This window comes from Aethalodelphis obliquidens, unplaced genomic scaffold (assembly GCF_003676395.1).
Source record: "Aethalodelphis obliquidens isolate GAN/ISIS:26980383/991018 unplaced genomic scaffold, ASM367639v1 scaffold48, whole genome shotgun sequence".
NCBI classification, from domain to species: Eukaryota; Metazoa; Chordata; class Mammalia; order Artiodactyla; family Delphinidae; genus Aethalodelphis; species Aethalodelphis obliquidens.
In genome coordinates, this window is record NW_020837992.1 from 11,662,830 (window position 1) to 11,689,654 (window position 26,825).

The 26,825-nt window shown below is 35.7% G+C and overlaps 1 protein-coding gene across 6 annotated transcripts in view; it reads right to left on the bottom strand.

Annotated features, from left to right (window-relative positions):
• Nucleotides 1–26,825, bottom strand: part of PLA2G4A (phospholipase A2 group IVA) — a 193,912-nt gene that overhangs the window by 20,844 nt on the left and 146,243 nt on the right. For all 6 annotated transcript variants that reach the window (XR_003427981.1, XM_027082990.1, XM_027082989.1 and 3 more), the window contains exons 9-15: nt 24,760–24,982; nt 23,709–23,823; nt 17,726–17,863; nt 17,547–17,639; nt 14,637–14,708; nt 9,494–9,736; nt 1,907–2,091 (exon numbers count right to left, since the gene is read on the bottom strand). Coding sequence is in view for 5 of the 6 variants with exons in the window: in XM_027082990.1 (XP_026938791.1) it covers nt 1,907–2,091; nt 9,494–9,736; nt 14,637–14,708; nt 17,547–17,639; nt 17,726–17,863; nt 23,709–23,823; nt 24,760–24,982 (1,069 nt within the window). In the remaining variant the exon portion in view is untranslated. The remainder of the gene's footprint in view (nt 1–1,906; nt 2,092–9,493; nt 9,737–14,636; nt 14,709–17,546; nt 17,640–17,725; nt 17,864–23,708; nt 23,824–24,759; nt 24,983–26,825) is intronic.

Consider the following 26,825-nt stretch of genomic DNA (forward strand, 5'->3'; position numbering starts at 1 on the left):
CCACTTTCCTAGCCAGATCCTGAGCTATGCTCTTTTCACCCATTATCTTATTTAATTTGTTGATGTGATGAGATTTCTTATCTCATCAATCCTTGTTTCTTTGTCTGAATACCACTAACTGCCTCAAAAAAGGTAAACTATGAAAGCACTTTTAAAATATGAGGTTTAGGGGACTTCCCCTGGCCATTCAGTGGTTAAGACTCTGCACTTCCACTGCAGGGAGCGTGGGTTTGATCACTGGTCAGGGAACTAAGATCCCACATGCCCTGCGGCATGGCCAAAAAATTTTTAAAAAATAAACAAATAAAAATAAAATATGAGGTTTATATATATATTAAAGAGTTATAACCATTATTAGTCTTAAGAACAGTTTAATCATGTACAATATAAAGGAAAACAGATGTCCGAGGACCTGGGTTATCACTGACTCTTCCTGGCTGGGAGATCATGAACTATTTCACTTAATTTCTGTGAGTTTCCATTTCTTAATCTATGAAATGGGAACAATAACTTTATATCTATTACAGCATTTCATTCATTCACCCACAAAAACTGTCCTACATACTCATAATTTGGGCTAGCACTTACAAAGCAATTAGAACCAAATGATTAAAACACACACACACACACACACACACACACACACACAAAATGAGTGTTCTAGTCCCCAGGGAGTTCACAGACAGTGGAAGCAATATGATGTAAACAAATATGGACAGTAGAACATGAAAATCGCTGTGTTAGAAGAATTGACTAAGTCCTTTGTACTAAAACTATACCTGTGGAGGTCAAGAAAGGTAACATGTGAGCTGCATCTAAAGAAAGTTTGAGGCAAAAGGAACAAATAACATTCGTGGTCTCACTTGAGTGCTGCCCAGCAATCCTTCTACATTGCCCTAGTCAGAACTTTTCCTCGTTTCTTCATATAGGCAGACTCCACTTCCTCCATTCTCTCACCCTCAAAAGATAATGCTGACTCCTAATTATTCTAAAAGTTAGAAGTTATCAGGTGAGTACTTTCCCATCTTCCCTTCTCAGTGCCTAACAGCTAACCTCCATCCACAGCCATAATTTCCCCCCTTCTCTTTTGTCCCAATACGGACATTTCCAGACTCCTCTCCACCTGTATTTTTGTATCTCCCTTCCACTCCCTACCCCTGTAACCTTCCCAGGGGTGTAACTCTATCATGTATGTCATCTGTCCATTCTCCAATAACATTTCTTCATTCATGAGTCCTAACCATCGAAACATTTGAACACACTTGAAGTACCTCCGACGCACCCCTCCACACACACCATTTTCTTATTCTCCACATCCTCTTGCAGATATAGTCCATCTCCTTCTTCCCTGGACAGTTTATAGAATTGTCTCCATTTTCTTAACTTCCGCTTAACCCTCCAATTACTGCAGTATGACTTCTGCCCTCTCAACCCTATTGAAACTGCTTTTCACCGAAGACTTCCTGTTGTTAAATATCTTGACTTGGTTTTATAACACTGCACATTTCCTTGGTTTTTGTCCTTTTCCCCTGATATTATTGTTGGATCATCAAGATACTATTTTACGTCCTCTTCTCTTCTCATAGTATACACTCCCCGTGCACCATTTTACTTACCTTTCACCTGCTAACTCCCAAATTTCAGCCTAATTTTCTTCATGAACTTTAGATATGGTGCATCATTCTTGTCCTGCTCAGGACTATGAACTTGAACAAGGGTCATGGGAAGTCATTTAAGAGTTTTTTTAAGCAGGGAAGAGACTGAATCACATCTGTGTTTTGGAAATATTACTGAAAATAATGTAGAAAATAGGCTAAAGGGATAAGAAATTGGGAGGACTAAGGTAGCTACAAGGCAATGCAAAAGAATGTGGCAGACAATGGAATGCGACATAAATTCTCCTTACCTTGAAGGGAGGACTGGAGTCACTTGGCCTTGCAGAAAAGTCAAAGGAGATGATGAGATCAACTCCTCTTTGAGGTCTCAGGATCAAGGGGTATGGCAGGTTAAATGTGAGGCCACTGTCCACCACATGAATCTTTTTACTTTTGACATCCAGAGGCTCATATATCCGCTCAAATTCATCAGGATCTTTAAAAAGGATAGAAAAGAAAAGAAGGAATTAAACAATCATTTAACATTATTTAGGATATTAAAAGTATTTGTTATGTAAACGTGTGAGACGAATTCCCTATGGTTAGGCCCTCAGGGCTTGGAGACTTCTGGTTTCTTCCTCTGTAATATCAGAATAAAAGATTCTATCAACAAGGCTGCTGTGAGGATTAAGTGGGATGATACATGGAAAGTGCAAGCAAGGCTCAGGCCCTAGTAGTAACTCTACCCTGTGCGCCATGATCCCTGTCGTAGCATTACTTCCCATTACATAGATCTTTACTGTTGAAAAACATTTCCCCGTGCATTATCTTGCTTAAGTCTTAGAACAGACGTGAGATAGAGGATATCTAGAAATGGAGGATGAAATACATTAAATTCATCTCTAAAATGACACAACTTGGGAGTGGCAGAGTCTGAAGGGATCCCACACAGCATCTCTCTAGGTGATGGGAGTCTAAGAGAATAATCCAGCTGACACATTCAGCAAACATGCATTGTCTGCTACTCTTCAGGCCCTCCTCCAGGTGCTGAACAAGAGAGATGCAAACGCTGCTCCAATAGAGCACACTGCTGGTAAATCAGTCAACAAATATATTAAAAGATGGTTCGGGCAGTGATAAATGCAATGAAGGAAATAATAGAGGGTAATGGGATAAGGAGGAACTTCAGGTAGGTAGTCAGGAGAGACCTCTCTGAGAAGACTTTGAGACCAGATTCATAAGAGAGAATTGGCCATCTAAGGATTTGGAGGGGGTGGTATTTTTTTCCAGGGAGAGGGAAGAACTAGAGCAAAGGCCCCAAGGCAGAGTAAGGAGTGGTATGTTTGAAGAAGTACAGTGTGGCTACAACTTAAGAGGAGAGTAGGATGAGATGGCAAGGGATCTGAAGGAAAGCAGGGGCTAGAAATCATTAGTTTTATGAACAAATAATATTGATAACATGTTGCTGTTCGCATGTAAGTGTGGTGATTCTAATCCTCTTCCTAGGAGAAAGAAATGTGATCAGAATTAAATTGATTTGAGCTGAATGAAATGACATGCAATTATTTTGTTCTGTCCCCTTGTCCTCACACCTGTTCCCACTTGTTCTGTTAGAAAGAAGGGCAGCAAAGCTCAAGAGGGAGGTTTATTACAGTAGGATAGAGGGAAGGTGCTCATGCTAGACATGCATTATGACCTCTGAGCCAGATTTTAAATTCCATTGGTGAGCAATTTTCATAGAGGAAACAACAAAAACTAGAGGATCAGAGCAACCTGTGCTTATAAAATCACCTATAAAATGTAGTTAATACCTATTACCCAGGAACATGTTCAGTACCTGATAGAAACCCATCACATGTTAATTCCCTCCATATATTTCTAAATAAGAATGATGCTGATTATAATTCTCTCACAGTCGATTTTATCACTACATTGTAAGAACAAGAGATCAAAGAGGAAAGTAAATCTTTAAATTCTTAATGTCTGATTAAAATCCACAGTCCTCATCATCACTAGAAGCTGAAACTAAAACACCAATGAGACAATTAGCCAGGACGCTTATTCAATGTGAATTGAAACAGTTCTCAATTAGACTTTGGTTTAGTTACTTAAGAAAACATTAATATCCTTACAAGTTTCTCTAGTTAACAGTCACTGTTTTCTTCTCTCATATCTATACAAATTTCTCATCTCTAAAATACTGAATAACAAAGGAATGTTAGAAACATTTACTAGAGGTGTTTGTAAATAAAGTGGAAAAGAGTTTACATCTGAGGTGATGTGTACTGAAGGAAAGTAGGAAGATGTGAAAAAACGGTCTTAGATGAAAAACAAATATGCTAAAAAAGAAAACCAAGAAACAATGGGGGATGGGGGTGTTAGACAAGAATAAGGTCATGTAACTGAATGAAAAGGCAGGTCAAGTTAAAAAAGAAAAAAAAAGTCTTGCTATGTCCAGGGTGAATGCCTAGGCCAAAAAGGAGAGAGCAGAGATACCATTCTTTAAATAATTACCTTCAGGTTAATTCTATTTTCTTATCAAGTACCTATGTAGTGACAATGAACTTTGCCACCAGCCAGAATTCTAAATATCTATCTATCACAGAACCTGAAACTTAAGAATTATAAAATTGAAATATATATATATTATATATATATATATTGTCAAACCCAACTGTAACATCTATTCCTCTGAAATTTTTATTGTTTAAAAATTACATATGTGAGCTTTTTAAAAAGGTGAAAAATTATGAATCTTTATCTTATATTAGTTTTAAAAGATTTTACTAATAAGCTAGAAATTTGTATTTGGGTACTTTTATTTCTCCTAAAAGCAGCTTTATTTTGAGTATCTATAATCTATTAGAAATTTCATATATAAGATTTATCATCCTTAGAAAACTCCTCAGAAGACAAAGGAGGTGTTATTAGTATCATTTTAACGATAAGGAAATGAGGCCCGAAGAGGTTCAGTTTCACACTGTGAGAGTCAAGTTTCCAAGCCAGGTCCAGGGAGTCTAAACCCTACACAGTGTCACACTGCTACTTCAGAAAGTGGCACAGCCATAAGACTAAAAGGGTTTGAAATGGGTAATTTAAAAAACAATAACTGGGGATTTCCCTGGTGGTCCAGTGGTTAAGACTTTGCCTTCCAATGCAGTGGGTGCAGTTTCTATCCCTGGTAGGGGAGCTAAGATCCCATATGCCTCACAGCCAAAAAACCAAAACACAGAACAGAAGCAGTGTTGTAACAAATTCAATAAAGACTTTAAAAAAATGGTCCATCAAAAAAAACATCTTAAAAAAAAAGCAATAACTACAGTGTATAGAGGCAATCTACACATGCATCCATCAATCATGAAAACCACATTGATATGTGTATTTTATCACAATTAAGCATAAAAAATTAAAAACACATTAATGGGAATTTTTTTTACAGTGACATGATTTTCCCTAAAATAATAAAGTACAATGATAATTCACAAATATTTTTCTCTGGTTTTATAAACTGATGCTTTAAATTTTAGCTAAAAGATTAACCAGAAACAGACTATTTCTTTCCTATTCTGTTTGAGTTCCCCCTTCTCATCATGAAGCTGATAGTCTCCTTTTTCCTGTTTTAAATCCAAGATTACATTTGAGAGAAAAATCATCATGTGGACCAATTCCCAGCTCTGGCATGTAGCTAAACACCATGGTTCCAACCTTCCATATAAACTGACAGGAACCAATGTTTCTTAATTGTGTTGTAAAACAAAAATAGTTTTGCAAGATATTAACAGATATTCTATATACAAATTAAGAGTTCCATGATCAAATAGGTTTGAGAAACACAAGATTCAACAACTTAAAATAATAACAAATTATAATGCATGTTCCCTATTTTCCTTACTATGCCTTGGACTAATATTACTTTTTAGTGGAGATGCTACTTAATTCTGACAGTAACTCTATAAGATAGGTAACAATTGTTTCTATTTTATAAGTCAACCATTGGAGTAAACAATGAAGATTGTTGCTTCCTCACTAACCTACGGGTCCATCAGGATCAGGTTGCTAGTTTTTAGTTTCACTCTACTTTTCTATTGTTGTTAGCCGAGGTTACGCTAAGTAATGGCTCAGGACTGTCCAGCTAATAAATGACACAGCTGGGATTCAAATGCAAGTGAAGCTGCTTTTAAAGTACTATACTTGAGGCATCTTTAAGTAGGATTTCTCAAACTCATTAGGGTATCCCATGGCATTGTGAAGAGGGGGATGGAGTTGTTAAGTTTTTCCAAATTTATTTGAACTTGAACCCGATTTATTAATATCTACTAAAACGTCATAGAAAGTTTGATGAATGCCCCTATGAAAGAACATCCTCCCGTAAATTAAAGTTTACATGGTTTCCCAACCTGTGAATGAGTTAATCATCACACAGATTCAATTTATAATGTACAAATATTTGGATGTTTGTGTTTTGAACTCTGGCCTAAATGAGCTCATGTCTTGATTTCTAATTCCAGATGGTGTATGTCACAGTAAATAATATAAACACAAAAGTAAACAGGAAAGAAGTCATGTAACTAATGAGTAGCTTCTCCAGAATTAGTTTCCACAGGTATACAACTATTTTGAAGTAAAAAAATGACGGGAATTTCTTCATCTTATTTCTCTTGTTTTCAAAAGATGGTCTGCAAGGTGAAGCAATAGGCACAAAAGTAATACACTAACTTTTTCTCATTTTAGGTTGAGAGATTATTCTAAAATGCACGAATTTTAATCTGTATAGACAAAATAGTAAACTAAATGTAAGATTTTTCCCAACATAATATCTAGACAAGATTTTTAAAAATCTCTAAAAATAAAAGAGAAATAACCTTAATTAATGTTTGAATTGTGGTATTTTAACTGTATAATAAATAAAAGTTTTAATGACGATTTTGTGAACAACGTTGATAATATTTTATGATAAACCTTTTAACATTTCATTTCAAACATATAGTTTTATTCTAAAATTTGGAAATAACCAGAGGGAGATAAACAGAGTCTATTTTCGTAAGGGCTTTGTCTGAAAAGCACTAATCAATTCAGTATATTCAGTCTAAAGTGCAGTCATTTTTAGCAATGTTGGTTCATAAGCAACAAACCTGAATGAACTTGCCACTCACCGAACTGGATTTTTGACTAAAGTCAATATGCTGTATACGTTTTTTCAATCGGATAAATATAAAGTGACTGAAGTATAATTTAATGAGATACACACTGAGAAATAATATTTAAAGTTCCTTCTGAAGCTCATTAATCTAAAACAATTTTAGGTTAGAACATTTCAAAATATCTCAACAAAAAATATTCAACCTGTGTAATATCATATTTTAGGATGATTAATATTTTCTATCTCTTCATGTCATTTTATGAAAACTGTCTCTGACTCTTTTTTCAAAAGGCACCGAATAAAGAAGTCAGATAAGGTGATGCACAGCTATTATCCTCCAAGCACTAGAGAGAGGGCAAATGAAGATCATGCATCCTCGGGGACTTACAATTGCATCAGGATCAGTGTTCCATCAGGATCAGAGTTGCTGGCTTTTAGTTTTACTGTACTTTTCTATCATTGTTAAATAAAGTACATAAGTCCCTCCAAGAATCAAATTTTCAAGGAAGGGTCATGAAATGATTTTAATCTTTATGAGGCAAGGACTGCATGTCTTGTTGACAACTGGATCCCTAGTGCCACACACATTGAAGGAGCTCTGTAAATACTGTGGCAATGCAAGAAGGAACAAAGGAGAGAAGAAAGATGGAAATGAAGAACAATCTGACATACGCTGAGAATAATGAAAGAGGCAGACTTCCTAAGGGTACCAAATATATCTAATAAAAATGTAGGATGTCCAGTTAAATTTAAATTTCAGATAAATAGCAAACAATTTTTATACAAGGATGTCCCAAATGATGTTATAAAGGGCACACTTATATTCTCTCTCTCTCTCTCTCTATATATATATATATTTATATATATATTTATATATATGTATATTTATAAATTGAAATTCAAATTTAACTGAGCACTGTATTTTTCCAAGCAACGCTAACACCTCCAAATCTACATAAACTATTGCAAAACCACGAGGAAGCTGTTAAAATGTCTAGTGCAGAACTTGTGCTGTGCAAACCACAGAAGGAGCTATGCTTGGTATTGTGACCAAAGTAATAAAATAAAACAGATGTAATAAGTACACACAAGGAAACTTCCATTTTTACATCAGCAAGACGATGACTGATAAAACCAAGGGCTATGAGGAAGAGAGTGAGCAGAAGGGAAAGGCTTCTGAGCAATGTCAAGAAGCCTATTCAAGTGTTCTAATTCTAGCTCAGTTGAGGAATTCTAGGTAAACATGATGCTATCTTCTTTGATCTTCCTTTTCTATGGAGTAAAATAACTAATGATTCTTTCTAGTCCTAAACGCTCTATAAGGCTGAGTTTTTTGTTTGTTTGTTTGTTTAAGCCCATCATAATTCATCCATAAAGCCTGTTTCTAAAGAAGATACATTTAATTGGTATTGTAATAGCAATAAGTTAAATCATAAGTAACACACAAAAAAATAACATCACTGATTGTATGGTCAACTGTTTTTATTTTGGATGAATTTAAAAAGAGACACTGACTTTATCACAAATAGACTTCTATTATAGTTCATATGAAAGGGTTTGCATTGCAGGTATATAATCATGTCCTAGACTTTGATTCCACAAACATAATGCAAAATATAGTGAGTTTCTACTCCTGTTGTTTAAAAAACAGGGGTAACTTTTGTTTCTGCAATTTCCCTTAAGCTCAAGCAACAAACAGAAACAGCATTACCTAAACAATAATAAGATCTAAAGCCACGTCTAATTTTTATAGGTAGAATCCTTAAACAGTAGTAGAAAGTTTTTTGGAAAATTTTCTATTTACATTCTCATAGCCTCCTGTCAATGTTCTTAGGCAGAAATGATTGAGAAATGACATTTGGGCAGTTAAGGGGAAAAAGATGGTATGAAGAAGTAGAAAAAATTTAAGATGCTAGGTGCATTATAAGAAAGAGAATTATGTAGTGATTAGTCACCAAGACAAATTTACCTTTTAATTTGGAACATGCATGGAACTGAAGAATCAAGGCAAGTATTCTTTGGAGTTTGGTTAAGTGACAAACCTGAAAGTGAGTGGGTTCTTATGAGGTTCTTAAGTGGCCTTAAGAAAGTTACCTAACCTTTCAGAGAACTGGAAGGGACACTGCAGATGGGCGAACTCAACTCCACTTACACCCCTAGGGGGCACACATTACTGCTCTGCACTGGAGAGATAGGCTGAGGACCGTGTATACCAGATTCCCTCCCAACTCTGGATCTGCTGAGACCTATCCTCTGCCAAGGAGAAACACCCACGTGAGATCTGAAGGGGGAAATGAGACAGAGGCTACGTTTCTGCTATTTCTACTGCCAAGCATCGCTGTGGGGGGCATTTGTTGCGGTTATCCTGACGTGTTTTTGCAGTCATTCCTAGATGCTCAGACTGGAGCTTGCTCCTCCAAGCCCTGGAACAATTTTGTAAGCACCTACTTTAAACCTCTTTTGCTTAAACAAGGGAGAGGGTTTCCTGTTTGCTGTGAGTGAACCTTGACCAATATAGAGAGGAGCAAAGTCCCCCTCAATATTTCAATGAAAACTGTTTATGCTGACATGATGATGTCATTTCCTGCCCGATGTATTTCTTCTTCCAAAAAAACAACTCAGAGCCCTTCATACATTCAATGCATGTTTTAAAATTTGATTGTAAATTAATTACTATTAATAATTAAAATGCTCCTCCCCAGAGAAGGAAGAAAGATCTCCTGAATTAGCTTCCATGGATTACATTTTGTGTACTTACCTGCTACAGCTGCATCCAATTCATCTTCCTCCAAGGACTCCTGGGTGGTAAAGTCTCTCAAAGGAGACATCGGATAGGATGTATTGAGATTCAAGCCCAGCATGAAGTTGTGCACCTTCCCAGCTCGTCCTTCTCTGGTATTAAACAAAGCTGAGTCACTCACCAAGGCCATTATCATACGTTGGACCCAACTTGCTTGATTATCATTTTGATATTCCCTTTCTGCTTCTTCATTTTCAGTGCCTAAGGAAAAAGAAAAGATCATTATACAGATTCCAAAAATCCATAATAATGAAAAAGATCTTTGGGCAATGGAATGTTAACATTAATGATGAAGCTCCACAGCTTTTGATTCAACAAACATTTGTGTAAATTATAGTAAATATTTCCGTTAATCATTTTTGTTCTTAACTTATTCTTAGTGTACTGTTTACCGGTAGTCAGTCTAAAGGCTGTATTCTTGGCAGTGTTGCTTGGCCTATTCTTTAATTTCCAGAGAAACTTCTGTTCTTCCCTTTCCCCAATTCTTTTCTTACTTTTCCCTGGCTACACACACACACACACACACACACACACACACACACACACACACATACACACGGAGGGAATATCCACAGTAGCTAATCCCCTTCCTTTCCCAAGTTTCCTTCCCTGTCCTGTTTAATAAACATCCAGAAATCATGCAGACTGAGAGCAGACAACTGAAGGATTCAACATATATTTGCCCTCTGAACGGTCATTTCATTCTTGCTTATAAAGTTTGGGATTTAAAAGTCTGTAAATTAGCGCTTCCCTGGTGGTGCAGTGGTTGAGAGTCTGCCTGCCGATGCAGGGGACACGGGTTCGTTCCCCGGTCTGGGAAGATCTCACATGCCGCGGAGCGGCTAGGCCCGTGAGCCATGGCCGCTGAGCCTGCGCGTCCGGAGCCTGTGCTCCGCAACGGGAGAGGCCACAACAGTGAGAGGCCCGCGTACCGCAAAAACAAAAAACAAAAAACAAAAGTCTGTAAATTAAACATATGTTTTAAAATGTGTTAAAATTCAGGAATCTTCCAAAAGAAGCCGTTTTCAATGATTTTTCCTTAAAATCTATGCACTCATCACTACTACTGGGAAGCCGCATTGTGTAGTTATTTAGAGCAGTGGCTCCAGAACCAGACTACCCTGGTTCCAATCCTCTCTCCATTGTTTACTAGTTAGTTGACCCTTCTCAGTCTTCATTTCCTCATCAGTAAACCCCATAGGGTTGTTGTGAGGATAAACTAAGTTAATGCATTCATGTAAGTTTCTTAGAAAAATTTAAGCCCACGTTAAATTATCAACAAACACTAGTTGGTAGTAGAAATAGTTGTAATAGCAGCAGAGTCATAATCCTCATCATCAATATTATTCATTCATAACTCGAATCTAAGAACACTGTGTGGTAGAGTACAATCCCCCCTACCTAAATCCCTTCTGTTCAGATTTCTGGGAATCCTGGATATAAATATATATGCATATATAAATCTATATGTGTATGTGTGTGTGTGTGTGGAGAGAAGAAAAAAAGAATCTATGTTCAAACTTCATAATTTTCAATAAATGGTAACTAAACACCCATAAGACCAAACTAAATATTGATTTTTATCTTCAAAAGATTAGCTTAATTGAGCTCAGTAAATGGAGGGATCTTTCTCTCAATAAACAATCCAGATGATTGCCTAGTCATGAAAAAACAAATATACAATCTTTTCTACTCCCACATTTTTCTCATGCCAAGTATAACAAAGAAAATCTTTCAATAGAATGAATCAGGCTTTAAAATGAATGATTTATAATCTTAGTTACACAGGATATGAATAAGACATTTAATTATTTTCCAAAGGTTTGGAGCTCCCTCCTCTTTTTCTTCTTCTTCTTCATCATCACTGTTGTTGTTGTTATTATTATTAAATTTATCCCACTTCTATACCACCAGTGGATCTGCTTTCCTTATGATGTATTTGGAAATGACATCATTTGTGGGACGAACCCAAAAGTCAACAGATAGATCATATCTATTGCTTATTAGCTAAAATTCTAATAGTAAATTTCTATTTATTAGCCCTTTACAACTTAAAACCCTTTGTATGCACTTGCTAATTTGATGATTACAGCAATTCTGTGAGAGCAGGTAAAATGATGCCAGCACAGATTTGAAAAAAACTAAAGTTGAAAATGCCTAAAGACCTTGTTCAAAATCACGTGACTAAAAATGAAGGGGCATCAAGAGAAGGAGAAAACAAGCCACAGACTAGGAGAAAATATTTGCAAAAGACACATCTGGGGAGATCCCTGATGGCCTAGTAGTTAGGATTCCAGGCTTTCACTGCCATGGCCCATGTTCAATCCCTGGTCAAGGAACTGAGATCCCACAAGCCGTGTGGGGTGGCCAAAAAAGAAAGAGAATTGATTAACCCTTCAATTAAAAAAAAAAGACAATAAGAAAAAAGAATTCTGCTCAAAGTAAAACATTGTTTAACAAAACTGTTAACTGCTCATCCTCGCCAAAATTAAAAAAAAAAAAAAAAAAGACATCTGATAATGGACTGTTACCCAAAATATACAAAGAACTTTTAAAACTCATCAATAAGAAAACAAACATCTCAATTTAAAAACGGGCAAAAAACCTTAGTAGACACCTCACCAAAGAAGACATATAGATGGCAAGTAAGTATATGAAAAGATGTTCCATGTCACATGTCATCAAGGAAATGCAGATTAAAACACCAAGATGACACTACACACCTATTAGAAATGTCAAAATCCAAAACACTGAAAGCACCGAATGCTGGTGAGGATGTGGAGCAACAGGAACTCTCATACATTGCTGGTGGAAACACAAAATGGAACAATTACTTTGCAAGACAGTTTGGAAGTTTCTTACAAAACTTTATTATCACACGATACAGAAATCATGCTTCTTGATTTTTATGCAAAGGAGTTGAAAACATATCCAGACAAAAATCTGAACATGGATGTTTATAGCAGCATTATTCATAACTGCCAAAATTTGAAAGCCACCAAGATATTCTTCAGTAGGTAACCAGATAAACTATGGTATATCCAGACAATGAAATATTATTCAGTGCTAAAAAGAAATGAGCTGTCAAGCCATAAAAAGACATGGAGGAAACTTAAATGCATATTACTAAGTGAAAGAAGCCAATCTGAAAAGGCTACACACTGATGGTTCCAACTATATAACATTCTAGAAAGGCAAAATGATGGCAACAGTAAGAAAATCCGTGGTTGCCAGGGGCTGGGGGTGGGAAGCAGAGGGATAAATAGAGCACAGAAGATTTTAGGGCAGTGAAAGTACTCTGTATGATACTATAAAGGTAGATACATGTCATTATACATTTGTGAAAACCTGTAGAATATACAACACCAAGAGTGAATCCTAAAGCTTGGACTTCCGGTGATAATGATGTGTCAGTACAGGTTCATTGATCGCAATAAATGTACCACACTGGTAAAAGATGCTGAAAGTGGTGAAGGCTATGTGTGTGGGTGCAGGAAATATATGGGAACTCTGTACTTTTTGCTCAATTTTGCTGTGAGTCTAAAACTACTCTAATAAATAAAGGCTTTTTTGTTGTTTTTTTTTTTGCGGTACGCGGGCCTCTCACTGTTGTGGCCTCTCCCGCTGCAGAGCACAGGCTCCGGATGTGCAGGCTCAGCGGCCATGGCTCACGGGCCTAGCCGCTCCATGGCATGTGGGATCTTCCTGGACCTGGGCACGAACCCATGTCCCCTACATCGGCAGGTGGACTCTCAACCACTGTGCCACCAGGGAAGCCCTATAAAGACTATTTTTAAAAAATGAATATTAAGAGCTAATAAGAAATCCTCAGAAACATCCTAAATATCATTCTCCAATGTACGCTGGCACTAAAACCAAAGCAGTCATATTCAGAGGGTCCTTGAACTTCTCAGCCTTAAGAAAACCAGCTAGTACTGCAGAGGTGATCAAATGTACTGATCATTTTGGCAATTTACTTAATAATTGATAAACCATTATTACATCTACTTGATAGTCCCCAAATCAATATATAATTAATTCTAGAAATGCTAGGCATATGCTATCTACCCCCTTTGTACTATCTCCCTTCATTAATAGGAAATTCAAAATAAAATAAAAAAAAAAAAGACCGGAACAACTGAAAAATAACAGCCCAGCTATGAAAAGAGATCTTTAATTTTAGTGTTGATTCAGCAAAGATTAAACAGGCTCTTCCAATATCTATACCTTGGCTGGTGGAGTTCTTTAGGTTTTGGACAAGAAAGCATTTAATATCTTTTAAAATCTAGATGATTGTATTCAAACTATAACAGGACATGTTCACCCAGTTGTTATAAAATCTTCTCTTTGTTTTTTGTTTATTTGTTTTGGCTTTTGAGCTATTGGGAATATTTGTACCAATGGCTGTGTCAAAATGTCAAACCATTCCATTTTACCACATAACAACTGCAACAAATATCCGTGATCCTTGCCTTATCTCTTCCCCGACTCCCCATTGACTATCGTGATCCACACAAAGCTAAAAGCTGCCTTGTTAAGGTGTAGAAGTACTCGCTTGTACTACAAAGTAATATACAAAACAAAAATTTCTCAGTAATTCTACCCTACTTCATCACTGATCCCTTCCTGAAAGATAGAATGTTGGCAATGGGATAAGGCTCAGGAATGGAGTGAGAACATCATTTTCTACAGGTTACTTAATAATAAGATTTTAAAAGATTAAATTTTAATTATTAAAGCCATGTAAAAATGTTCCCAAATCACAATTTCCATGTTGAGAAGCCTGGTGCTCTAATCAGACTTAACACAGAATTTGGTATTTCTACCATCTCAGTTTGTTCTCTGTTCAACTGATATTTTTGAGGTATTTAAAAGAAATGAAATAACTTTTAATTATTGCATATTTTAAAATATGCAACTTTTGTGTTGCATATTTTATTACGTATATGGCATTAATTCTTGCTCTGAATTGAAAGCTACCATTCTATCACTCAATGCCTTAAGCAGAGACTACCATTAGCATCTTGAGTGAGAAAATCAGACAATACATTCATGTCCTTTCCTAATCCACTTCTGCCAGAGGAGGTTCCAGCTCTCTTACCTTTGGGTTCTTGTGATTCATCATCACTATCCGAGCTATCATTACTCACAATATGCTTTGCTGTAATATTTTCTGCAGAAAGAAAACAAAACAATTGAAGAATCTCAGGTGTCAAGACTCAAGATGAAATTTACTGTAAGGAAGTAATTGTAGCAAAACCACAGTGACGTCTATTAGATTTACTTGTATAAATCTAGATCAATTTAGTAAATCTAAATGTCTTAGTTTTACTAGTATTTTCAAATTTCTCATTTGAAAGCAAAATTTCTCAGGGTATGAAAAATTAGTTTAGAATTATTCATACATGATTTTAAAGGGGAGAATTTTTATTTGTTTACCTTAATTCTGACAGAAAGAATAACTTGATTATATAATTCTTATTATATCAAAAATTTTTTTCTTCAGTTAAATATGTTGAAATGATGTTTATGAAGGTCAGTACAGGGTAAAGCCAAAATTTACAAGGGGGCCACAAAATTGTTTCATCAAAATGAATGAAGCTACTAATATATCTTTTGATTTTAATAATACTGAATATTGTCTATTGAAATGTCTGTTTTGGTATCAGTTTGTGCGTCCTCAGAACATATTAAGAGAGCAGTTATAAAAACTAAAATAGAAACCATAAATCTGTAAAACATAACTTATCTTTTATCTTATGTATAGCATAACTTATCTTTTTTCAAGTAAAAAGTACCCAAATTATGGAGCACACAAACCATTTTATAATCAACATTTGTAGAAAAATCAAAAATGTTTTTGGACATGTACATGAAATCCTTATCTGTAGAGTGACTTTTTTTCCTTCTGTTAGTCAATAGAATTTTTTTTTTTTAATCCTAAGAAACTGACTCCAAATTTATAACTTTCAGTAATAGAGAGCCATTTGGGCTTTTAAACTGAGAGAAATATAGGTATAACATTTGGTTTCCCCATATTATGCTCCAATTTACCTTAAAGTGTGTCTTTGAAAGAGAGGAAAACAAAACAAACACCACCTTTGAACACCACTTTAAGAGGTAGACTTTAGTCAGCCAGTGGATGAAAGGGTCACCAGGAGTCCTCAGATTCCCCTCAGTCATCACTCTCGTCTCATTTCTGGAAACCCTTACCTAATCTGAGGTAACACGCATCCTGCTGGCCGGTGGTTCTCAAGGACACAATATTCCCCTTAAGTCTGACACACAGAGAAAGTAAATAAGCTGCCAAACCACTGGTCTCAAAGGGGATGTCTCACAACAAAGAATATTCAAGTATATTGAGTATAAACATTCTCCTTTTCCTTGGCCGTCAGCCATTGTCTCATCCACCTTCAGATGTGTTATTTCAGTCCTATTCTCTTCCTGCCTTAGAAGGAAAAAGCAGCAAACCCTGGATTTATCTGGATTATTTAACACAGAAGAACACAGAGAAGCAAGCCTCATAAGAGGTGGTACTTCTGTTCTTTTTCTCTTCTTTTTTTCTGAACTCTTCACATCTTAGAGAAGAGTTAGTTATTCCCACAGTTAGAGTTGAGAACAGGTTATTCATCTGGGATGTAATGTTCATTAAAATAAATCAAGTCAGAGCTTTTCAGCATTATGCACTTTGCCTTTCAATTACCCTTAAGAGCATGTGGCTCTGTAGTTAAGGTCAGAGAACACTCAAAAGTTCCACCAACCTTGGCTGCTTATTCACTGAGTGATGCTCGGAGGACAGGAGCAAGTTCAAGGACAAAGTGCCTTTTTGGTTGTTTTTATTTTTATATTAAAATCTTTGGCTCTATTGCAATCATAAGATCACTTCTCCATTATTTACTAAGAACCACCCCCAAATATTAAGGACTATAGCAAGTTACTGCACTTAATATAAATATCACATATCTAAAGTCAATTCTCACAGGAAGAGTGATCATACTACTTATAAGCCAATTTGTAGTACATTAATTAAAGTACAATTGTATTTTTGTTTTGCATATAAAGCTTAATTAAATAAACTGTCTGCAATAACTAAGGATGGCTTGTCAGAAAAATCCTATGGTAAGTTTTTTACATGCAAGTATTCTTCAGATAAATTGATTGTTGAGAAAGTCATTTATGCTGTTCCGTTAACTCGCCCTCAAATAAATGTGTGATACTTCACACACAGAGAAGACGTAGCAGGTAGGTAGTGTGCTGATAATCTACAGGACCCTTCTCCCCAGCCTCAGCTAGGCTGGCCCCAAATTCAAATTTAGCATCTCCCTGCTCCATCCCCCCGCCAGTCAAAATAACCATAACAAATTTAGTGTTGATTGAGCTACAGATGGCAAGACATTTAGGAGATACTGAATGCATGTTTTGTTTCGTTTACTTTAAATCAAATTTATTCATTAAAGAAAACATATGTTTCTATGGTATAAATATTATAACAAATGAATACTGCTGGTCCTCAATTGAGTTCGTCTACTTTTTCAAGTTTTGTAAATATTATTTTTAATTTATTGTGGGCTAGTGAGTTAGATTTAAAGAAAATCATTGATGATAATTTATTAGATGTGATTTGAAACACTTTTTCCATCTTTTTTGGTATGAATAAGCTGTGAGAAGTATTTAAGAGGTAAATGAACTGACAAGCGTGAATTTAAGGGTTATACTGCGTTAAACTGTTGTTGAATCTAATCTTCAAAAAGCTACCCTTATTGATAAAAGGAGTACAGATCTTCCTCAAATTACAATGGGGTTATGTCCCAATAAACCCACTGTAAACTGAAAATTCTGTAAGATGCACATGCATTGAATACATCTAATCTACTGAACACCACAGCTTAGCCTAGCCTACTTTAGAACAATTACAGTCTTTATGATGATTTAATTTTCTCTCAACATATGTGTTAATGAAATTTACCAATATAGTGTAATTATTATCAATGTAAGCATGTTTTTACAATACCTAGTTCTTCTTCCATTGTGGAACCTTTACTTTGAGAGCCAGAAACTCCCAAGACTCTGTTGAACAATATAGAAAAGGCACTCCCCCAGACACCTAAAATAAAGCAAAAACAGTATAACTTAGAATGCACAAGGATTTAAAACAGTCAAACAAACTCATGGTAGATTTTTATCACTTACCCATTAAGAAATGCAAGGGGTTTTCTTCATACTTCTTTACAACTGTTCCCATAAAAAATTTACTTCCAAATAAGTCAGGAGCCATAAAAGTACCATATTTAGCCATGCCAATCTCATATGGACTAAATTCAACCCAATCTGAAATCATTTTAAAAAATGCAATCCATTAATAGGGAAATACTACAGAGATGTGCACAAAGATTACTTCAACATTGTCATGATTATTCTCATTCATTTATTTAAAATATTTTTAAAAAATTAACCAAATGCCTATTATGCATATGGCATTGTATAGGAGAAGTTGGGAGGGGAAAGCTTACCGATGAATAAAATGAGAACACAAAGGATCCCTTAAGTTGCACAAATTGAATATCTTTTCACATTTAAAAACTCAGACATCTTTTATAAAGTCCATCTTAATTCTAAAGAAGGGAAATCTTTAGACTCAGTTTTAAAAATGCTGGCTCAGATGTTTAAAATCTGTGCAATTTGGGGTAGATTACTTGTATTCTCTGTGTTTTAGTTCCTTAATCTGTAAAATGTGAATAAAATCAGTAGATAGTTTGTAGAATTGTTGTGAAGATCTAACGAGTTAAGGAACTTAAAGAACTTAGAAGAGGACATAGCACATTCTAATCACTCAATAAACAGTAGCCACTATTATATTTCATGTATTCCTGTGGCTATAACTATGCCTAATAATCATCTGAATCTTAATCTATCCAAAAAAGAATTCCTGGTTTTTGACTCCATTTCCTTGCCATTCTCTGTCTTCCCCTGTTTGGTAAATGGTATTACTTTTCATATATTCATACCACTACCCATACGTTAGAATTATTCTTCATGGTCCTCTTTCTCTTATACCTCAAATACAAAAAATCAAGTTCTGTAGGCTCTATCATCAGATGTGGTTAGAAACAGGCTACTTATCCATTTGTTCACCATGACCATACTGGTACAAGCTGCCATACTCTCTCCTGGATCTCCACAATAGCCTCTTAAAACTTTCTCTATTCCCCTACTATCTTGTTGATACCCTGTAGCCAGATGGATTTTTAAAAATATAAATCACACCACACCAGTGCCAGATGAAAGCTTTCCAATGGCTTCCCATTACACTGAAAATAAAAACATGGCCAAGAAGTCCTCATGATGGTCTGGCTCATGCTCCTTGTCTGACTACATGTCTTAACCAATCTCCTATCACATTTTGTCTTACTTATTCCACTTCAGCCACACACCTTCTTAATGTTCCTCCAAGAGACCAAGCTCATTCCTGTCTCACAGCCCTTAGGCTTGCTATTCCCTTCTGTAACCATAAGGCTTGCTCCTTCCTAACTTCAGTTCAAAGTCTTTGTTGACCATCTTCTATGGAGTCCCACTACCATGCACCCCTGCCTAACCCCAAACTCTCTGTCTGCCTTTATTTTTTTTCAGTTTTTCCTTTTCTAAAATTATTGCATGTCTATAACCCTTTATCCAACAATCCAAAATCCAAATAACTCCAAAATCCACACTTTTTTTTCTATTCGTTTGGTAGTAAAAGCCGACCTGAACTCATTTTGCAGAAAAACCAGTCTTGAAAAGATGTGAGGCTTAATCTTTAGATATCCCATGGAGTGTGAATATAAATACATTCCATTGGAGAAATCACTCTATTTGATTATAAGACCCCAATGGGGGTATTATGTAATATATAGTGTATTTTTTAACTTCAAAATCTAAAATATTCTGAATTTTAAAACATCTGTCCTCAAAGTTTTGGAAAAGGAATTGTGGCTATGCATATATTTATTATTTACTCAACAGTATAGGTCAGAACATTCTACTTTTGTGAAACAAGTTATAAAATCACAATTGTGATGAGAACACATTATAATTCATGTCACATCAAAGCCAAATGGTGCATATACCCTTCATGACAAAGTGGTGTGTTTTATAATGACTTACATGGAGTTGGTGAGACATGACTAGCAATGAATCAGAGGCCATGAGGAAAATTTCTATATCACTGTGAGTAATTTCTTATCTCTGAATTTCACACCCCTCTCCAGGGTACTAAAGTGTAAAGACCTCCTGGTTCCTACTCCTCTAGCAATCTCTTCTTGATTAACGTTGTGGTTTGTGTACACAGTAATGAGAGACATTCTCAAGAGGCAGATTTGCTCTCTAATCCTCACTGAAGAACTCACTACGGCACTTTGACTACCATTTCTCTGCTGCTGATTCCTACATTTCAAACTTGACCCTCTCTCCTGAGCCTCCATCTACTCATTTCCATCTTCCTGTTGTGCACTTACGTCTGACTATGCTGTCATCACATCCTGCTCCACTTGCCTGGAAAGGAGCTCATCACCTTGCTTCCCAGTCAAGCTTACCTGCTTCTGTAAATCACGCTATTACTGCCCAGAAAAAAAATTTTTCTTAACTGAAATCACTCTTAAACCCACTCACATCAAATCCATCCATCGCACATTTCATTGGTAACCTTTAAGCTTTTCACATTCATCTTCTCCTCTCTTTCCTTATCAGTTTCTCTCTAGTTCCAGGACCTTATTTAAAGAAACACAGTAATATCACTGCTTCCAGTTTCTTTCTTACCAATCTACCCATATGAATCACTGAAATACTTTTTTTCAAAAACACTATTTAAATAATTGTATTGCCTTACCAAAAATCATTAAGTATTTCCCATTATCATAACTGAATAGAAACATTTCTGTCTGGAATTCAAAGCTTTCTATAACTTGGCACTAATGGTTTTCCCAAATACACCACTACTCTTCACCAGTTCATGCATGAGACCAAGGCTAATGTCTCTTTACTGCTCCCCAAAATGTACCTTTGGCTTACCTTCTGAACATTTTCTTACACTGTTCACACAAAGTTGACTTTTCACCCCCAACTGATAGATCTTTCCAAGTTTAACTTAAATCTGAGTTCCATCACCCTCATGAAGTCTTCCTTATGACTATACTAAATCTCTAATATCTTACAATTTATGTCAGTTCTATATACTCTAACAGATAGTAGTATTCTATGTGTATGGTTTACTAATTTTTCATGTTTTATTTTTGTCTTGTTAATGAGACTATAGACTTCTTGAGGAAGTACTATATTTTTACTTCTATAGCATCTGTTAAAGAACTTAACATGATGTTAAGTCTATAAATTGTGCTCAGTAAATGCAATTTACTGACCAATGGAAACTTTAAAATGAAAGTTTGAAATCCTACTAGAAATGTAGTGAAGTGGAGGAGCCAAAAATATGTAACCATTTAAACAACTAATATTTATGTGTTTAAAGCCTTCAAAAGGGGAAAGTGCTTAAAACTTTTCTAAGAGGGAAGAAAAACATTCTCTGGTATTGTTGAAGTAAAGCTGATAAAACTTCTGTAAGGTAATTTGGATCTTTGACTGTTTATAATATAATTCAAACAATATTTTAACTTTTTTTCTTGAATGTCCATTTTAATCTAAGCAAATTTAAAGGCATAAAGTATAGACATGTCTCCTTTTTTTTTTTTCCCCAATAACTCAAGCTACTCAAACACTCATAACATGCCCCTTTGAATGTCTTATCTGGGTACAAGATCAACATAACTAACGTTTGATGGTTTTGTCCAACTCTGTTGGAAGAAACAGCTTGAACCTCCTCATCACAGAAACTTAACAATGAAGGTTAATGGGGTTTCTCTCATGTCAGTAACAATATTGAAATTAGGCAGTTGGCCCAAATCAGACACATCCAAGTTGAAAGACTACTAACTGCACATAAAACAGCCATTTCTCACTCTAGATGAATCTAAAATATTCACTCGCTGGAAATATTATTTATTCTTTAATTATTGTAGTCAGATTTTCTCTTGAGAATCGCTGCTGACTAAAACTTCAGAATAAAAAGAGACAACTGTGAAAATGCCATTAACAATCGTAACAGTAACAATAAAACTATTATATTTTTATGTCCCTTTATCATAGTCAGTATTATCCCTATCTCATGCAATTGGCTTACTAGCTCTGTAAGATAAAACTGATGTTTATTAATATCCTTCTTTTTAATAATGAGGAAAATAAGAATCAGAGAGATTCAATGACCCATCCAAGGTATTTCAGCTTAGAAGTAAGACAAGGCTTCCAAATTAGTTCAATGCTTGTTTAACTAAATCATAATGCTTCTGGGGTAAAAGAAGCCTTGTTTGGCTATGCACAAATTTGATTGGCATGCTAGTGGTATTTACCAACCAATTTCCAAGCATTCCAAGACCTCATAAGACAATAGCTATGGGAAAGCAAAAATAAAACAAAACAAAACCAACACCAACAAAAAAACAATTTATCATGGCCCTTACTTTTCATGTATGATAGAATCTTAACTCTCCCTATGAACTCCATCACAAAGTGTGGTTCCTCATTGCTGCTGAGTATGCCATGGTTATCTGACACTCTTACTGCATGCCTGAAACCCCCATCCAAGAATTAAATTTGCCTTTCATATACAAATTCTATTCATCTTCAGACCTTTGACTCTTCTCATACAGCTTTCATAGAACACTCCACATTGTTAAGATTTACTGAAACTTGATTTGGGCCTGCAATTGTTTTAAGTACTTTACATACTTTATCACATTTATTTAGCAAAATACTACAAGGAGAGTCTCATCCTCATTTAACAGGTGAGAAAACTGAGGCTAAAAGGTGTCACACAACTTGGTCAAGGAAACAGTGCATAGTAACATTCTGTTCTCTCTTGTGCTTTAACTTCTTTAATAACTATTGCAAATTTCTCAAACATATTATCGGGTCTTATAGAAAAAGGGCAATATACTGTGGAGGGAAGGGGAGTTCAAGCTCAGCACCTGGCATACTACCTTCTACATCATCAGTAATCAGAGAAGCCAATATTTTTATAAAAAGAACAAAGTATTTCAAGACCAATTCTCAGCTCTGCTACTTAGTTTCTATGTGGAAATGGGCAAATCACTGAACCTTTCTGAGGTTTTTTTTTTTTTTTTTTTCTGTGAAGCAGAGCTAAAAATACCTCCTTCCCTCCCTGGGTTGTAGTAAATATTGAATAAGACAATAAATATGATAAGTGCTTTCTGAAGCATGAGAAACATTTTAGTCAAGATAATTGATAAACACTTGTTGAATGAATGAATTCCAGGTGCACTGCTTTTATAAACTATTCAAAATTCTAGCTTGACAGTAGTCAGTTGAAGAAAAAGTGAGACTTGGTAAAACTGCACAAGAATTCTAGATACAAATCTGGTGATTACATGCCATTCACAATGATTTTTTAAGCTCATGGTGTGACTGATGTCACTGAGATACTTTTCCTAAAAATACAATGAACCCTACTAGCCACAGTCAGAAATTCTATCACACTGCAGACTAGGACTGGCAGTGGCCTGGAGAAGTACGAAGTCACATCCTTTTAGAGCACCCAACAAGAAACAGAGCTACAGAAGGAACAAATGTTTACATCTGAGATTTAACAAAATGAGGCATTTTTTTCACCAGCTGCCACAAGTACAGGCTAGTACTTTTAAGGTGCTGAATTATAAAAATTAGAATAGTGTTTTGAATGATAAACAGATATCATGTTACCCAATTTAATGAACAGATAAACAGCAAACAAAAATATATGCCTTGCCTAAAAGCCCTAGACATAGTATTTTGTTAAAAATCCTTGAGAAATGAATAATTAAAATTGAATATTGATTATATTCATGATTTACTTTTATATCGTCTTTCTCACTAATTTGAATGAAGATATACTAGTAACTAGTTTCATAGGATAGTCTCTACAATCAGAAAATCATCTAGCTTAAAAAATTCTTATATTTTCAAAAGTTTTTATGTTACAGAAAATATATTAAAATAAGCAACTAAAATTGCTTATGAACTTCCTCTAGAGAAAATCATTAGGAACCACAGTTCAAAGTTTCCAGGAAATGTTTTGCAAGAGGAAATTCCATACCTGCAAACATCAGCTCTGAGACATCGGGTTTGACATGGAGACAGGTGAAAAGAGGCAAAGGGCACTGTCCAGTATTGACTTTTTCCTTCAAACTACTCAAGGTAGTGTTCATTCTCTGTCCACAGAAGAAAGAAAAGGTTTTACATATACAAACAGATACAGATTTAAAAAAACTATGTAAAATAGTACTTCCAATCAAGACATAAAATTTTTATAATAAAAATAGTCTTACTAAAATAGTCTTATGACTATTTTCAGGACCTCTGATCCTGAAAAACAGCAAAAAGTAAGCTCTATGGAGGTAATTACCTTCATTCTAAAAAGAGCCATACGTCTCAGGACTATATCGACGTTTGGTAGCTAGGGAGCCCAGAAGGAATTGAGCCCCCAGATTCCCTGGCACAAACTCTACCCGCCCTGTTTCATGTTCAGATAAAATGTCGCTCTGTTGTCATGTGTCGAATGGGTTTCTTCCATGTGATTCACTCCTTTTTTTTCTGACTCTCTCCAGGAAAGCTCCATTCTTCTTCTGCTATTTAAATATTACTTCTATTCACCTCTTTATCTAAAAGAGATTGCTATTTGGGCAGAATGGGCAGTTAAGGGTTAAAATGTGTATTTTTCCAAAGAAAAGGAATAAAAAAGTATTTCCCTATACATCAAAACTGACACGTAGGGAGTTCCCTGGCAGTCCAGCGTTTAGGACGCTGCGCTCTCACTGCCGAGGGCTCGCGTTCAATCCCTGGTCGTGGAACTAAGATCCCGCAAGTCGCGTGCTGTGGCCAAAAAAACCAAAAACCAAAAACCAAAAACAACAAAACTGACACATAGTTAGAATAAATTAGTAAGCTGGTAAGAACTAATGTAATGTAGGATGAAACGTATTATAGAAGAGTTACGTCTGGCAGGGAGTATGTACTCAGTACATGTTGATAGGATAAGGTGAGTCAACTGACTTTTACAAAATGTATCGTATTTTGTTTTATTTAAAACATTATGATATACATCGTTTTCTTGTATTAAAAGGATTGTAGACTGAGCCAAGGCTTACATTGTGAATTAGTGTTTCTCCTATTAACATCCCAAAGATATCAGTAAAGGTGACAGGTTGTCCAGAGTTTTTCTTCTTCCATAAAGACTCAATGTATCTTTTAATTTTCTGTGGTGTGAGAAGTAAAAGAGGGTTGTGGCTAACACTTTTCATTAGTTCTTCATTAATCTCCTCTGGTCCTTTCTCTGGAAAATCAGGGTGAGAATATAAAGTTGACATGTACCTGTAAAGAAGACAAAAGACAATCAGTAACGATAAAGGGCATCACACAGTAAGTAGTCTCCAAAGAAAGCAGTCATCTTTGTCATCAGAAAATGAAAGAATAATAGAAATAGTTGGTTAACTAATTTTCTGATTGAAGACATTAACTCATTTAAGGAAAGGATGCAACAATCAGAATACAGCTGGTCTACAACGGAAGTAAAGGAGAGGCCTCAGAGGAAACACTGGACTTCTCCTGCACAGTCCAGAGGAGAGGATGCCCTATTGGGCCAACTCTTCACTGTTTAGTCTCCAGGAATGGGTATCCCTAACAGACCATGAGAGACTGATGACACAACACACTGAGAGCCATGTAAATAAATTGACTTGCTGGATATAATACTAGCCAAGCAATCTGATAATTTGACTTTCCATTATGATTATCTATAGGTAGAAAATGTGCTGTCCAAACAATTGTGAATGCCTAATTCTCCTGACAATTGTGTGTGTGTGTCCACTGGCCTAGATAGAATCCCAAGCTTTGCCAACTGTAGGTCTCAGAATTTCTGAGCATACAGATCTAATGGTGAAATCATGGAGAGGAGTAGGTCTGAAAGATAAATGCTTTCTTGTGAAGATTCTTGGCCAACAGCCATTTGGCCGCCTCTAGTGATGCTGGAAATCACCATATGCCTTGGTATGTGATATTTAGACGGTAAACATTAAGTTATGATCCTCCTGGGAACCAATATCTCTAATATTGTAGCTCTCAAACTAAATATTAATTATTAGTTTACTTATCTGTCTCCCCTAATTAGTTGTGACCATCTGCAGGGAAAACTTTGCTTATTTATCTTTTTTAGTCTCAATGATTAGCAAATTCCTAGTATACGACAAGCACAATATATTGAACTGTTGAACTGAGAGCACAAAATAATGAAAGAAATACTCTACCACTTCACCCAACCAAAGAGAATGTAGCACATATTTAAATCTCCTGTCTTCTTGACATTCATATCAAAATACCACCATAGTGATTTATCTTCCCTTCATGGAGGGGAGAAAACTAACTGTTATTGAGTCTTGGTATGTTCTAGGCCTGTGCTGGCTAATTGCTCATAAGTTGTTGTCTTGAAGACTTGTGATAGCTTTCAATTCTTCTATTTTAAAGATAAGCAGAGGATTGATGAATTTAAATAACATGTTCATGGAAGCAACCTAAGTGTCCATCAACAGATGAATGGATAAAGAAGATGTGGCACATATATACAATGGAATATTACTCAGCCATAAAAAGAAATGAAATTGAGTTATTTGTAGTGAGGTGGATGGACCTAGAGTCTGTCATACAGAGTGAAGTAAGTCAGAAAGAGAAAAACAAATACTGTATGCTAACACATATATATGGAATCTAAGAAAAAAAAAAAAGGTCATGAAGAACCTAGGGGCAAGACGGGAATGAAGACACAGACGTACTAGAGAATGGACTTGAGGATATGAGGAGGTGGAAGGGTAAGCTGGGACGAAGTGAGAGACTGGCATGGACATATATACACTACCAAACGTAAAATAGATAGCTACTGGGAGGCAGCCACATAGCACAGGGAGATCAGCTCAGTGCTTTGTGACCACCTAGAGGGGTGGGATAGGGAGGGTGGGAGGGAGGGAGATGCAAGAGGGAAGAGATATGGGAACATATGTATATGTATAACTGATTCACTTTGTTATAAAGCAAGACTAACACACCATTGTAAAGCAATTATACTCCAATAAAGATGTTAAAAAAAAAACTATCACAGAAAAAAAAAAACATGTTTACAGTTCCCCAATTATAATAGAACTCGAATTTAAAATCTGTCCTCTCC